Source organism: Phaseolus vulgaris, chromosome 8 (genome assembly GCF_000499845.2).
Source record: "Phaseolus vulgaris cultivar G19833 chromosome 8, P. vulgaris v2.0, whole genome shotgun sequence".
Taxonomy (NCBI): Eukaryota; Viridiplantae; Streptophyta; class Magnoliopsida; order Fabales; family Fabaceae; genus Phaseolus; species Phaseolus vulgaris.
Window position 1 is genome coordinate 53,026,893 of NC_023752.2, and position 16,600 is coordinate 53,043,492.

Sequence of the window (16,600 nt, forward strand, 5' to 3'; positions counted from 1 at the left end):
TTAATCTGACAAAATATATTTCGATAATTGTTAAAATAAATATAAGGTGGAGTTAGAGAAAAAAAGTATATGTTAATTTAAATCATAGAATAAACTATACCATCAATTTTCGAGAGTGACAGCAGCTCGTGCGTGGTAACATATTATGGTTGGTGACCTGATAAACCCAACAAATACTCGCTATGATAGGCTTGGAAATGGCTCCGATACCATGTTACGAAATGAACTTTAAGCCTAACTCAACCTCATAAAACCGGCTCATGAGGAGGAGGTTTGTACCCACTTATATACAATGAAAGACTCTAATCTCTAGTCGATGTGAGATCTCCAACATTGTCATCATGTCTAAATTCAATTCACTCAGAGTCGGTTTTCATCACTTATCTGCATATATTTGAATGATTGACATGTAAATGTGAGGACGTACAAAAGGATTGCCTCTAGGCATAAACTGAAAAATCTCAATTTTTGATGGAAGTGGATTGACAGAACAACTCTCAGAACTTTTGTAAGTTGCATGTAAACATATAAACTTCGAGGAAAGAAACAATGTAATTGTTATGTACATAATGTTTCATTTCAAGAGAGATAGATGCAGTAATAGAAATAGATTAATATAACTTTTTTATATGGATAAAAGTTTTTTATATGGATTGGAGTAACCCAATACTTTTATTTATATATTTTTTTATTGTTGATTAAAAACAAAACTGTACCATCAAATGTTTTTACATAATCTAAAGAATGAAACTAAACTAATAAATTAAGGTCTAGGAAGGAAGATATGACACCATTATGCAACTAGAGTAATGTCTATGATTATATGGGAGCATGTAATAACATGTATAGAAGAATTTCATTTGTGGGATTGGGTAAGACTTGTAAGGGTAGTTAATTATACGACTTGAAGCACCCTTTACATACTTTACTTTAATTTAAATTTATTTTTTATTGATAAAAAAAATGAATGGAACCGCTTATTTTTACCACACCTTATGTAATTATCATAATATTGACATGAGTTATTAATAATTTGTATGTGAAATCTCAAGAACTTGTTGTTCAACGTTAACTTAGAAAAAAATAGTGAGTGTAGGTTAGATCTTAGATCTTAGTTGCTAAACTGGGGTTTTATCCCAACAAAAAAAAATGATTACTAATAATGCTGTGTTCAGCTAATTGTTGAAAAAACGTATAGTTCTAAAACATATGGTAAATGATAGTGATTGTATACCTAAATATTCTGATAGTGCTGCAAAATCAAACCAACTAGAAGTGCATTTGGTATTATATGAAAAGAAGAGGAAGAAAAGAAGAAGAAAAAATTACATGACTGAATTCGTGTAAAAAATAGAGAAGAAAAGTTATTATTTAAGTAGTTAAGTAAAAACAAGAGACACTGATATGTTAAGTAGTTGAAGCAGTTACAGTTACAGTTAGTGACATGATAGGCTAAGCATAGATGCAATATCTTTGTCAAATTGCTTATATCATACTTCAATTGGCTGCTTGATTAAGCACCTTTTAAGTATCTTATTAATTAATTAATTTAAATAATTTAATGGCTTCATATCCTAGTAAATACACATTAAAAATGTTAGTTTCATTTAATTGTAGCTTAATATTTATTATTTAAATTACAACCTTATTGTTTGTTTACATATTTCAAATAATATAATAGAAAACTGTAATATTTGAAAGAATATATTTTCATTAAAATTATAATAAATTAATTTTAATATTTTATATATGATATAAACCAAAAAAATGTAAAGATTGTGATGAATCAACCCATGTGGTCTTGTTGAAATGGGAAACTAGTTAAAGAACAAAGTAGTATATATAATTATAATTGTAAGGAACAATAGAAAATCACATGATTAAGCATATTGAAAACAAAAATTGAGTTTGCTTTATAGTTTTTGAAAAAAAGAAAGATATGAAAAGGAGGAACGTGATGGAGAAGAAAAAGTCAAAAGCCAAAATTTGTGGAGCAAAACATGCACATGATTCAGCTTTTTTTTTTCTCTTCGGTCACTTACCGGTGGGCCCACTGCTGTTCCTTCTCTAGGCTTCTTCTTTCTGCACCCATACCTTTTTCTTCGTGCACCCCACAATTTTCTAAATCTCGAAACTGACCTTGACTTTTTATTTGAAAAAGAACATCGTAGTTACCTGAAATCAGGATTTGGGAGTATACTACGGATTCATCAATCCAAAACTGAATCATTTTTTTTCTAGATGAGAGGGTGTTTCGGAAGCAAATTTTGCATAAATTATTAATTTCCAGATTGCTGAATCTGAAAACCTAATTCTGTTACGGATTGGAAGATCCGAAATGCTATTTTTTGAATTATAGATTTCTAAATCTAGAATGTATATTTTAAATTACGTATCGGTGGATCCGAAATTTTTACCGAAAGTGCCAATCCGAAATTTTTCCGAATTCCATAATCCAGACAGTTCAAGTGCATTTTAGGGTTTTTAAAAAATAATAGGGTCAGTTTGGTCTTTACATAACATTGTGAAGGTGCATGAAGAAAAATGTAGGGGTGCAGGAAGAAGCTTCCCCTTCTCAATTCCACTAGCTCAATACAAATCTGAAAGGTGCAAGCTGGGCCCAAGATGCCATGTTAAGCCCAATAACTATTTCATATTAGCATATTCTAATAAATTTTGTGTATAAAATCGTAGTTTCATGTGTAGGTATATTGGTAATAAATACATGTTTTACTTGTTGGAATGCAAGTTTCCTTAGTTTAGAAAAATTTCTTTTACATTGATAATAACACGACTAAAAAACTGTACAAATTACAGTACAATATATGCATTTATAAAAAAATTATAATTTTTACCTTGTAAATAAATAATTTTCAACTATATTTGAAGTGAAAAGTTATGTTTTACTGATCTCATTTTAAATAATAAAAACAACATTAGATAGTTTCTATTTTCTTAGCTCACTGAAAAAATATTTGCAATTTTTGTATAAAAGCAAACATTTTAAATATTTAAGTTCTGTATTATAATTTAAAAATATTATTAAAAATAAAATAAAAAATAATAACTTGTGTTCTTGTGTATTGTTATAGATGAGAATAACTGCAAAGGCATCACTGTTCATTTTTATGAACAGTAACAGTTTTTTAACTATCCTAGTCACCTTTAGATCTTGTGGACAACTCCGATCTCGCCACGTTTCTCTCACGTTAATTTTTGTTTTTTTTTATTCACTCTGTCACTTCACAGATGTGGATCCACTGTTGTTAGAAGATCAGTGCAGGGTAAATGCAGTTAAATCTCTTACCGTCAATTTTTTATTTAATTTTTCTATATATATATATTGTATTTAATTTTAACGACTCTGAGTGCAAAAAATTTACTGACACAACATTTCAACGATTCACCTAATGAATTCTCGTTGCGCCTGGAGATTCAAAACTTGCAGCGTATAGATTTTGGAGTTTCGCCACATGATTCCATGTGAGTATGTTTTCAACACCGTAGTCTGATTTTGAATTATGCAATTGATTTTGAATCGACCCTTCACGGTTTTTCAAGCTTCTCTCAATTAATTTTTGTAAAATTTTGATCTTTCCACCCTTTCTGCCAACCCTTCTTGCAGCATGTTGAAGCGTGGATACAAACCAAAGCCATGGAGTGGCGCTCACAATTGCCGGGTCTCTGTTTTTCTCATGTTTCTTACATTGATGCTAGTGTTAGTGATTTTCTTTGTAGTATTTCATAATGATAGTGATGGTGCTAATCCCGGTTTAGCTTATGAACGTCCTAAACAAAAATGGAATAGCTTTGACTTGTTAGTGCATTTGCTTCCCACAAAAGAGTTCCGGAATGGAACTGATTTGATATGGCAAGTGCCAGAATCACCTAAAGGTGTTCTCTTTCTGGCTCATGGATGCAATGGCAGGGCCGTCAACTTTTGGGATAAGTCCCCTGAATGCCCTGATTGCATTGGTTTACCTGAAGAAAGATTGCTTGTACTCCATGGTCTTGCCCAAGGTTTTGCTGTTATTACTATTTCAAGTGCTCAGAGATGTTGGACTTTTGGTAAAGAGGTGTTGGTTGTTAAAGACATTATAGAATGGTGGATTGGTAGAAGGAAGCTTGAGAAGCTTCCTCTTGTGGCTTTGGGTGCTTCTTCTGGAGGGTATTTTGTGTCGGTGCTTGCCACCGCTATGAAGTTTAGTAGTACCGTGCTCATGATTGCGGAGGGGTTGTTTGAGCAAATTGATCTTAATGGGGACTACCCACCTACCCTTTTTGTTCACATGCCCAAAGATCTTTACAGGCAGCAGAAAATAGATGAGTATGTAGAGGTTCTAAAGGATAAAGGGATTGATGTTGGTGTTGTTGAATGTATGGAATTCCCGTTGTCACCCAATACTTTAGCTGATAGAATTCCAGGGCTTGATCTGGCTCTTTCTATAAAGCTATTCGAGTTATTTCAGGAAAAGGGCTTTATTAATCAAAATGGTTATATGAAGAAAGATGGGCGAAAAATCAAATGGAAGAAGGCTCTTGAGGAGAAGAAAACTCTTCTGCTGGATAATAATCTGGTCTCTCATATCCAAGAGGAGCTAAACCTTGCATTTGCTTACCATGAGATGACTAGCTTGCACTCTGACCAAATTTTTAAATGGTTTGAATCTCACATGAGCTGATCAAAACTTTCCTGCATTGAAATCACTTGTACTTAACGGACCTATCCTTCTTCTCATTTATTCTGAAATTCAATCAGAGATCCATTGACTTCATGTAAAAACTGCTACAGTGTTTTCTTATCAGATACCAAGTCTCAAGGGCTGAAATTTCTAAGTTGGGTGTGACTGTGAGAATTTATCATGTAAAAGGTATGACTCTGAACCTTTGCACCAATACCCTCTGTGCTTTAGCAAGCTGTATGCTAAATGTTATCCTAGATTTGGTTAAAATTGAAATATTTCTACCATTTGGCTTGAGATTTGAAGCACTAATCCTGGGTTAATCTTTGAAATTTGAATACTCTAGTGGAGTTGCGTTTTAAATGACTCTTTTTAATGTGGCTGTCAAATTATGAGCTTGACCCTGCAAGCTTGACTACTAGACTAATTTGTCCTGTGATCTAAACCCAAGTTCACATCTATACCTGGTGAAAAATGTGGAAATATTTGTACGATAAATTTTTAATGTGAAAGACTAACATTATGTTTAATAAGAAAGGAAATTAATTTAATTGAAACAAACTTTGGAGGAGGGCTTATAATTTTTTCGAATGATGAGTAGTGGAAAGAAGAAAAACTATACGAGATGGTAAAGGATGGCATTATTTGGAATTTGAATGTTTAGAAAGGACACTCAAAAGGAATGGAATAAGGGAGAATCCTTTAACTCCTCTCTATTCCCTCCCTTTTTACCCTCCTAGTTGACAAGGAGGGGGAGAGGATGGAACAAGTTATAAAATTATCTTTTGCTATAAATTATAAGGTATAAGATTTTTTAAATAAGGGAGCCTGGGGACGATAAACATGTAATTCTGGTAATTCTTTTCACTTCCTCAGGAACTCTAAATCGAAACTTTTTATCTTGTCATGATCTAGTGCTGTTGTTGTCCCTGCAAGTGGAGGTTCTATTCTAAGCACAGGAATGCTCTTGAAAACGGCAGTTATGTCAAATTTGTAGTTATATGCGTTCTTATCATCCTTGTTGTTTGTCATCTTACGCATTCAACAGCTTTTGGGACTTCAAAGTTACATGCACATTGGGATTTTTAAAGTTGAAAGTTTTGAGTTCAATCGGATAAACTAATATAAATGTTTTTTGAAACACACAATCCAACTTTTTCTTCGACTTTTTTTTTGCTCCCCTTCCCCTAAAATTTATCTAATTAGTATAATTAATTTAGATAGAATTTTGAATTAAAGAAACTCAGAAAAGGATTCATGATTTTTTTATATTCCTTACCATCAACACAAGTAAATATATATAAAAGCAATTTTCCATTCTAGTTACGAAGTACTCTAAAGTAGTGGAGGTCTTTAAAGATATCAATATTTGGTAAGTTGCAGATGCTATTTTGGGTTTTGCTTGTTTGTTTGTGTTTTAAAAATATAATGAATCTTTTTACATTACACTGGGAAGACTACCCTCCTTTTATAGTCTTTACCTACCAATGTAATTGTTGTGGACCATTTCCACAGCCTTGTACACTTCCCATTGAGGTACTTAAAAGGCATTAATTAGAGCCCACATGGCGCCTTAATCCTTCCTCTGCCACTATAACTCATCATTCCCAATTCACATAGGGGCACCATTGCTAGCATCTTGGACCATCTGTTGTCTTTGTTTTTATGTTTATTGGCAACAAAACCGTTCCCTTGCACTTCACTAGGAAACAATTCTAGACAAATTCATACTTTATACTGTGGACCTTGCTCAAGTTTGTAAGACTCCCCAAATCGTTCTTAAAACTTGAATGCAATTCATGCTGCATGAAGAATCAACATTTCTAGTCTAGGCCTAGTTCTAGATTAAACTTTATGAATAATCAATTTCTTTTTTATAGATTATGCATGTTCCTATTGCTGGACCTTCATTGATGAGAAGGTGATGCACCCCTTTAGTGGTGAAAGTTCTGTGCAGTACCTAAAACAATCCTCAGTTTTTATTTGATGAATCATGTCGTAGTTCTGATTTTGTCTTCCGTTTTAGCCGAGTTGATGAGATTGTTATATAATGAAAATAACTTAATAAGAACTTAACATTTTATCATATATAATGAAAAGAAGTAACAATATATTAATTTTATTACAAAATAAGAAACCTTATAGGCTAACATGAACTTGAAAAGTAAAACGATATCCATCTTACACATGATAAGAACCTAAATAACACACTCTTAGAAGTCTTGGATATTATATTCTTAACAAAGTAAAGTGACACACAAGCCAAATTAACTGTATCATGCTCGAGGCTTCATTCGCCCCTCATTGGCCATCCTGAAGAGGTTGGCTTGTGCAGCTGCATCCTTATTTGAGCGAAGAGATGCTACAAAACTGTCTCTGACTTGCTGGGTTGTATAAGGGAACCTATTGTTCACCAAGGAGTTGAGAAAGGAAGCTGTCCCTTCTCTGTAGAGTGCTCCTAGTCCATCAGTTCTAGTGTTGGAAAGTGCTTGTGGCAAGCTGAGACTGGCACCAAAACTTGGCACGTTAGAGACACCAAATACATGGCCTAAGGTTCCCCACCAGCCTAGCAATCCCCAGATGATTCCTGGGTGAGTACTCCAGTAGCTGCAATTTAGAGGACAATCCATTGGTTACTTAACAGTGTCTGTATCTCATATGATAGTTTACAGTGCAGTGTAATGAAGGAAACTTACTTGCATGTACCAGTGAAAGGAGTTGGGGAAGGAAGGTAAGGGGGTGTGGAGGGGATAGTGGGGGTGCCTGGGTCAATTGGGGTTGAAGGTGGGCTCACAGTGATTGGGGGGCTACCACCTCCGTAAGTTGGTGGTGAGTTGTAGTACCCACCATCTCCTGAGGGAGGATTTGATGGTGTTGAAGGGGTTGACGGGGTCGTTGGGATTGAGGGTGTTGGAGTAGAGGGCTCTTGTGGTGGAGTTCCACAATTGCTACCATCAGGTGGCGATGGGGTTGGATTGTAACTTCCACCACCCTCAGGTGGTGATGGAGTTGGATCATAGCTTCCACCACCTGGGGGAGTTGATGGGGTTGGATTGTAACTTCCACCACCCTCAGGTGGTGATGGAGTTGGATCATAGGTAGGTGGTGATGGAGTTGGATCATAGCTTCCACCACCTGGGGGAGTTGATGGGGTTGGGTCATAGCTTCCACCACCAGGGGGAGTTGATGGAGTTGGATTGTAACTTCCACCACTAGGGGGAGTTGATGGGGTTGGATTGTAACTTCCACCACCATCTGAGGGTGGTGATGGAGTGGGGTCATAGCTTCCACCACCACCTGGGGGAGTTGATGGGGTTGGATTGTAACTTCCACCACCACTTGAGGGTGGTGATGGAGTTGGATCATAGCTTCCACCACCTGGGGGAGTGCATGGGGTTGGATTGGAACTTCCTCCACCTCCATGTGACGGGGATCCGTGATGTGATGGGGATCCGTGATGTGATGGGGATCCATGATGTGATGGACTTCCATGATGAGAGGGTGTTCCATGATGAGAATGATGTGTGCTTCCTTGACCACTTCCTCCAGAACCATGAGATGGAGAGCAGTATGAACCTTAAGAAGTAAAAGCAACGTATACTATTATATTAGAAAGTTAAATGTCAAATAATGAGCTTTTGATCATTCATACTTCAAATTTGAATGTAAATGGCCTACTGTAGCTATCAAGTTGAAGAGCCCATTAACAATATCTTTATATATTTTACACAAATAATGAAACAAAAAGTATTGTTCGGTTAGAGAATTACACAGAGAATTTGATAAATCTGTGGGAGGACCTCCTGTATGTGGACGTGGAGAGTTGTTGTTCTTCTGGTCCTCAATGGGGGTAGTGGAACACGTCACAGGGATGACAAGGTTCTGGGAAAGCACTCCAACTAGCAATGTGAAGATAGTGATGGAAGCAGGACTGTGTCTTTTCCTCTCCATTATCACTGACTGCTTAGAACACTCTAAGAAAGAAGAGAAGGGAAGGTGTGAGTTTGGAGAGGGGAGTGGAGTGGGAATGATATATAAAATGGTTCACAGAGTGGAGTAAATATTAGCAGGTGGAGGAGTATGAGGGTTAGTTGATGTTTTGCAGGTGCATTTACTCCATATTTACTACTACTTCATGCAATAATGCCTGAATTTTCTAAAATAGCTTTAAACGCTGGACGTGAATTCAGTTCAACACGTACCCGTATGATGTGCCCTATCTCTTAACGACAGCGTTGTTTCTTGTCGATCATGAGCTTGAGCTGGATTCTACTGAGATTACTCATTAGCTTGGTGTGTGTGTGTGTATTTGGCATATAATGGTACAAATTACATCCATGATGTGCTTACTCCAAAGGAGTTTATATTCTGAAAGCTTAGTAAGTGCACATCTTTCTTTATCTTTCAATAAATCAAACTCTTGATAGAGAAATGTACAGCAACCCATGCATTTATTGGGGCCGATGGAGACATGCTCCAGGAATGATTTTTCAATATTATGCTCATGAAAGATTTTAGGTATTTACAAAACCATGCTTGGTGTAACTTACCAATTTCCCTCGCTTTCTTTTCTTCCTTCTTCTTTATGTCTTATTTCTTGGATTTTACCTCTCTAATAGATGTATAAAGTAAGAACACAAAGATACATTTATTGTTGGTTTGTACTAAGTTAATCCAACTCAACGGTGAGTATTTGATACATTTTTTCCAAAACTTTTCCTTTGAGGAGTAGTTTGTTGGATGCATAATTGACTCAAGCACTCGCGGTGATCACTGTTCACTATTCTGTGCTCCATGTCAACCACATAAATTGTAATGAATATCAGTACACTGATATTTATTAAAATTTATGTTTTTATCATTTTGCACACCCACAAAAAAATTCCCATTGAACTAAGGCAATTCAAGAATTAAAAGGGATATGTGTTAAACTACAAGTGTGAGTCATTTCGGAGTAAATGAGAATGGCAGAGAGTAGGTGAGTTTACTAAAATATGTGGGGAGAGTAGTGAATAGGAGTGCCTTTTTTCCTTCTTTTTTGGCGGTAAGATTACAAGCTGTCCTCACATTTTCATGAAAGTATTATTAATCAAGCATCCTTGATTTCCACATTACATATTTGTTTATGAATACTCTGTTTACTAATGGAGTCATATCTTATGATATTGTGACACAGTTGTGATTCTAAAACATTCCATTTTCTTGGTATTTTGTTGGAGTGGAAATACGTGTATACAACTATTGTGTATTGTAGCTACTTAAACTAACAATGACAATGTTATGCAAGGTTTGTTTGTATCGTATGTTGAAAGTGTATATATTTGTAAACATGCAGGTACTTGCTACTTGCAGACAGGTAAAGAAAATTTCAATACTTTCTCTAATAGAGATAACAGGAAAAGAGTTTACTCAAATGGTTGTTGATAACACAAAACATAAATGTGTAGCATATAGATCCTATGTAGTTTAAGATACAAAAGACAAAGCTGTTGTTTAGTGTGAGGAAGTAAAATGGTTATCGAAGTTGAAACTGGAAAGTCTGTCATCAATAGGGTTGTTAAGTTTTCATGGACTGTCACTGTTTTGGGAAAGCTGGTTTGCTACCTTTTTCAGAGATCATTCATTACCCCATGGAAGAACTAGGCATGTCTTTTAATGGTGAAAACCTTTTTTTTTTTTTACTTTTAAATTATTTTTTCTACCTTCTTTTATTAATTTAATCCTTGATTATTTTTATGCAATTCATCTTCCTCTGATTGCAACTTGAAAAAATAGAATAAGTAAAAAATAATTCTACCTAGCCATTTTTACGGGTTAGAAAAACGATGCATTCAAGTCCAACTCACATTATAATCCCTAGATGATGTTGCAAGCTTTTTTTTTCAGTGTTCATGTCTTGAAAATCATAAAATTTAGATTTTGGACTCTGGAAAGAGTACCCTTTTGTTGTTTGAATTAAATATTCATGAAACATAAACCTTTTTATATAAATTTAGTATAGTAGGGTTGTAAATAGTTTGGTTTTTCCAAAGATTCAATCTAACCACTTCACCATAAATGATTTAGTTGAAAGTGAACTTTTATTACAAAAATGATTTATTTTCATTTGTTTTTCTCAAATTACTCAATATTTTATGATTTATCTTAGTTTAGTTTGTTGGCTTTGTGCACAATTTAATTAAAAAAAATAATCATAGCATTTTACAAAATGCTTTTTGCTTGAACCAAACTTATTTTGCACAAATGATGCCATTTTTTTTCTCAAACGATTCAATTTATTATAGTTCAATTTCATTTTAAAATAATTTGATTTTTCTCTCTCACCCTCTGTAGGAGAGAATGCTTCTGTTTCGTTTTATAACAATGAGGGAATGATCTTATTTTTACTAAAGGATATGTAAGTTTGAACTTGAAAGAGACAACTTTAAAATTTTATTCATTCTTATTTTGCCAGGTTTTATGAAGTTTTGGAAAAACCCCTACGATCACCTCTACACCATTTTGCATAATTTTAATTAACATATACCTTTTAAATAAATTATGTATTAAGTTGCTAATTATATTTTAATTCAAAAAATATGAAAAATAATAATATTTCAATTAAATATAAAATTTTAATTTTGTTATGATTAATATTATGTAAATGGTTTATATGAAAATAGTTCATTTATATATCTATATGCCTATGAAAACACAAATATAAAAGAATTATATATAGGCGAATATAGTAATATTCATATTCAATCAAAATAATTATGTCAAAATCAAGATGAATTTGGAATATAAATTCAATTCTTTGTAATGTTTATGAGATATCACGATCTTCAATGGTCTGGACGAATTGACACATTATATAGTTGCCTAGAATGTTATTTTTTTTCCTTAGGCTAAAGTTCATTTCCTAAGAGATTGTAAGTAAAACTACTATTTCTCTTCTTTTTTTTTCATCTTATTAACCATCTAGTGATCACATTGTTTTTTCTTGTATTCTTATTTCGTTGTTGTGTAATTGTATTATATATGATTTGTGAAAAGATAATATTGGTGATATGTGTTAGGAAGAGGTGGTTTGAGGGCATTGAATGCAACAGTTTAAGGTGTCTGAGTGCATCACATGCTAAGAAAGTCCTCCTCCTCGACATAAACGCTGTTGCTTTCTTCTAAGTCCACAGTCTCAATCCATTGGCAATATGTTTCGGTGGTTATCATAAAGATATTGTCATAGAATCCACTAGTTTGAATGGGAGCCACCACAAGGAAGGTTCCATCACTAAGCCATTTTTTATTTTGCCTTTGCTTCTACTTTAACTACTCTCTAGTTAAATCACAATAGAGGTAATTCTTTCAAAATGTTGAGATTGATTATTGTGTTTCTATTCATTTATATATTATATATTATGAATTGTGTTTACCTTAGTCGATAGGAATCTTTAAACATCTTCCTCATGCGAAGTTGATAATTTGTGTGGAATTAAATATTTATGAATGGTCCAATAGTAATCTAATAATTCAACACAAATTTTTATTAGGATAAACTCTAAATAACATTACAAGAAAATCATTAAATAAAAACAAATTTTAGAGACAAAATATAATTAGTTGTTATATTGACCAAATTAGATACCATTTTAGAGACTAAAAGAATTATTGGTTTTTAAATTAGTTTCTATTATTGATAAATAGTTTCTAAATTGGTATCTAATTAGCTACCAAGGTTTTAACTACCAATTATTTAGATTCTAAATTTGGTAGCAAAAGACTTGGTAGCTAATTAAATACCAATTTAGAAACTATTTATCAATAATAGAAACTAATTTAGAAACCAATAATTTTTTAATCTCTAAAATGGTTTCTAATTTGGTCACTATAACAACTAATTATTTTTTTGTTTTTGAAATTGATTTCTATTTAATGATTTTCTTGTAGTGTAAGTCTAGTACTATATTAAAAATAGACTTTAAGTCTAATTCAATTTTACAAAACTAACTTGTAAAATAAGGTTCACTAGTGCAAAAAAGGTGAAAAATGACGGTTATTTTAACATTAACAAAATGACTCTTTAACCGATGTGTTTTAACACGTAGTCTATTATCTACATACATAGAAGACAACTATTTGACTGCCATGTTAATGGCATATATAAATGACGGTTCTTACGATAACCTTCATTTTTTACCTTCCCTGCACTTGCAAATACAATAAAACAACGGGTATTACCATAATCGTCATTTTATGCCCTCTTCGAGAGGTATAAACAACGGTTATAGTCTTAGCCGTTGTTTATTATGTGATTTTTTAGTTCATTCTGTTTAATGCGTTTTTTCATCTAAATTAACATGTTCAATTAAAACACAGTCAACCAGATACATAAATTCAGAGAATCAAACTATATATATTGATAAAAATATATTACAAACACTAATACATATTCTTATCTATCTATTTAATTTCTATACTATTGATTAGTTATCCTAGAGTTATAGAAATTAAGGAAATATGTGGCCCAAACATGTCTCACATAATCCATGGCAGGCAAAGGTAGTGGGTTCTCATCCATAAAGAACTGTATTACAAAATAAGGTTCACATTAATCAGTGTTAAGATACATATATGTTAAAGAATTATAAAGAATAATTTAAATATTATTATCTGCTCCAATTTGTTTTAATACCTACTCTTAGAATGATAACCATCCATTGCATAACGTAATAGCCACACTCGTAACCTCTCGGATGTATATTACATTATAATTCAATAGAAATTAAAAGTTAATATTGATAAACAACGAGAAGGGGAAGACAAAAATTACAAACCTTTAGGCTCAACCATGTCAGCTTTTGATAATTTGCACTGAGTCGACCTTTGAGTATGTTATATCCACTCCATGAACCGATTAATACAAAAAACTACGTTAGTAGACGTTTAAGTAACATATGTAATTAAGTTTATAGTGTAATTACACATCAATTATATTCTTCATATGTGTGGATAACTTCTTATGTGGGGAACAAAACCACACAGGAGTCTTATCAACCATGGATAAGACAAGTAATTGCCAATGACCCCTATATCATCCATGAAAAGAGTTAGTAAATATTTAAAACATGAAATAGTTATAATTAACAACTTATAATTGAACTTACTCATTAATATAAAGGCAAAGATAAATTTGTTTTCCCTCTGTACTCAGAGTGTTAGTGATGTATGACTGGGTTTCAAATTTCTTTGCTCCAATTGGATTAATATAATAGGGATCCAAGAATTCATAGACAACTTGATTCCCGTCAATAATAGAAACTCTAGACAAATACCCACAAGTTATTAGTTAAAGTATAATCAATAATAATTTAACATAAAGTAAATTGAAATATAGGTAAAGATACTTACATCATAAAAAAATGAATTATATTTATATTGAGCTCTTGGTTTCCAGTTGCAAATTCTAACAAATTTGACATGTATATGTACAATGGCATGTTAGTGTTTCTTCCAAAAAAAGTATCATCCCACGGAATCTCCCATAGAGTCTTGACCAATCTCTTTAGCAGCTACTGTTAAGAAAGTTATAGGATTGTAAATGGGAACCTGATCATGCTTCTTTTTTGGACTTGGTTTCCAATGAGGTTTCTACAAAATAAAGAACATTTGTATTAAATTAGATGTAATACATAAATATAAATTAATATAATGAAATGAAATTATTACTGGAGGTTCTGATATAATTCGAACAAGGTGTCTGGGTCAGGCTATGAATGTCTGAAATGTCTCGACCACAATGGTTACCTCATTGTAGGTAGTGGAACACAAGCATCAACTACTTGTATTTTTTCCACCGTTACCTTCACCACATCAAGAAAGAAAGAAACGTTATGTAAGGTAGTGACCTCTTGATAGACTTTTCCAATGGCCACCACCTTGCCCTTTATCAGTAACTCACACCGGTTTATCTGGTCAATGACATCCCCCCTAACATTGTAGGAGTTGCACAACTCCCCTTTGTGCTCTTGGGAGCAGGACTAACAAACGGCTCAACACAAAACTGTTGCGATATGTTAGAATATATGGCCTTAAACGAGAGGGGAGGTGAATTGTTTAAAGGGGGTTTTCGAAAACTTTTTAAGCTAGAACAAAATCCTTTGTATGAAACTCAATCAGAAATTCAGTTAGCCAAGATATAAAGCACAAAACAGCAAAGCACCAGAAAAACAATCGGTTGTTTCTTCGAAACAATTGTTGTTTATACCAGCAAAGCAATAACAACTGAATTTAAATGAGTTTAAGGGAAGAAAGAGATACACAAATAGTTTATACTGGTTCACTCTTAAACCAAGAGCTACATCCAGTCCCTAGAATCCATTGGGCAATCCACTAACCAATCAAATACAGATTACACACAAAACCACCAAAGAAGTGACCTTGAACCCTTCAAGAAACACTCTTCCTTTGGCACAACACACACCAAGAATGTTGATCTTGACAACCTCAAGAGCACACAACACTCCTTGGCTTACAACACCAGAAATTACAAAGTATTCAGAACGAATTACACTTGTTTACAAAACAAACTGAAATCAATACAGATGTAATCCTATTCCACTCTCTCTTGAGAAAACCAAAGTGTAAAAATGAATGTTCAAAACTTGAAAGCAATCTCTCACAACTGAAAAACTCAAATATGTTTTTCTTGTTTGTTATAAAACATAAACAAACTATTTATAGCTTTCAAAGATTGGTCAAAGCATTTAATACAGAAGCGTATTCAGTTGAAAATCATTTAAAGCACACTCAACTAACAAAAAAGAATTTTGTTAGGATTTTCAAACAAACAATCGATTGAAAGCACGAAACAATCGATTGTTTTGGTTTCACAGCAAGTCAACCAACCAAAACAGTTTTCAGCGTTTTCAAAAACACCTAAGAGTAAAACAATCGGTTGTTTCTGTTAGAATATATGGCCTTAAACGAGAGGGGGGTGAGTTGTTTAAGAAAGATTTTTGTAAACTTTTAGCCTTAGAATGAAAATTCTTCAAAAGAACCTTGATTAAGGATTCAGTTTTTCAAAACAAACAGCAAAAGCACAAAGCTGGAAAAACAATCGGTTGTTTTAGCGAAACAATCGGTTGTTTATACCAGTTTCAAAATGAAAAAACTGAATTTAAAGAGATAGGGATAGAGAAATTGTACACAGTTGTTTATACTGGTTCACTCCAAATCCAGAGCTACATCCAGTCTTCTCTGAAACCCTGAGGATATCCACTAAGCAATCACCACTTGATCACTTACACAACAACCAAGAGAATGACCTTGAACACCTCAAGAAACACACTCTCCTTGGCCAACACTAAGATTGCTGATCTTGAACACCTCAAGAACACACAGCCAATCTCAGAAAAACACAGAAACGAATTGTTCAACAGATTACAAAGATTACACTTGTTACATATGAATATCTGAAATCAATACAACTAGAATCCTATTCCAGCACCTTGATCAATCACAAACTCTTAAGCAATCTCAGCACTTTGAAAGCTCTTTAGAAAAATTTTGTCAAAAGATCTTCTTAATTCTCAAATTTGTTTTTCTTAATATATTCAAAGATGTAGTTTGTTATCAAATCTTAACAAACTCTTAAATTGCATTAAAAGATTGGTAAAAGCATTTAATGACTGGAGCGTATTCAGTTAAAGCATTTAAAGCTCAGTCAAACACAACACAGTTTTTCTGTTATGGTTCCAAAACAAACAATCGGTTGTTTCCTCGAATCAATCGGTTATTTTGGTACTTAACAGTTTCAACCATTTAAAAACAGTTTTCAATCTTTCTCAAAACACCTAAGTATAAACAATCGGTTGTTTCGACAAAACAATCTGTTGTTTCAACTTAGTTTGAAAAACATTTTACTTTCATAAAGATTAAGA

The 16,600-nt window shown here is 33.3% G+C and overlaps 2 protein-coding genes across 3 annotated transcripts; one reads left to right on the forward strand and one right to left on the reverse strand.

The window, feature by feature from the left end:
* Positions 1-3,247: 3,247 nt before the first annotated feature.
* LOC137824003 (uncharacterized) lies at positions 3,248-4,994 on the forward strand. Of its 2 annotated transcripts, none has more exons than XM_068629413.1 (2): positions 3,248-3,483; positions 3,626-4,836. In XM_068629413.1, the coding sequence occupies exon 2, from the start codon at positions 3,627-3,629 to the stop codon at positions 4,680-4,682; it is 1,056 nt and encodes a 351-aa protein (XP_068485514.1). In that variant the 5' UTR covers positions 3,248-3,483; position 3,626; the 3' UTR covers positions 4,683-4,836. The 2 variants fall into 2 exon arrangements, with proteins under 2 accessions (XP_068485514.1, XP_068485511.1); XM_068629410.1 differs by having other exon boundaries at positions 3,353-3,487; positions 3,626-4,994.
* A 1,749-nt stretch (positions 4,995-6,743) lies between these two features.
* LOC137824002 (protodermal factor 1-like) lies at positions 6,744-9,107 on the reverse strand. Its single transcript, XM_068629409.1, has 3 exons — positions 8,453-9,107; positions 7,379-8,258; positions 6,744-7,289 (listed from the first exon to the last, which is right to left on the reverse strand). The coding sequence occupies exons 1-3, from the start codon at positions 8,631-8,633 to the stop codon at positions 6,959-6,961; spliced, it is 1,392 nt and encodes a 463-aa protein (XP_068485510.1). The 5' UTR covers positions 8,634-9,107; the 3' UTR covers positions 6,744-6,958.
* Positions 9,108-16,600: the final 7,493 nt, after the last annotated feature.

What these genes read in the sequence shown, in the direction of transcription:
- LOC137824002 (XM_068629409.1), bottom strand. Translation starts at nt 8,633, where the DNA reads ATGGAGAGGAAAAGACACAGTCCTGCTTCCATCACTATCTTCACATTG. An exon ending in AGATTTATCAAATTCTCTGT is followed by an intron (nt 8,259 to 8,452) that starts GTAATTCTCTAA and finishes TTACTTCTTAAG; the next exon opens with GTTCATACTGCTCTCCATCT. An exon ending in CCTTTCACTGGTACATGCAA is followed by an intron (nt 7,290 to 7,378) that starts GTAAGTTTCCTT and finishes TCTAAATTGCAG; the next exon opens with CTACTGGAGTACTCACCCAG.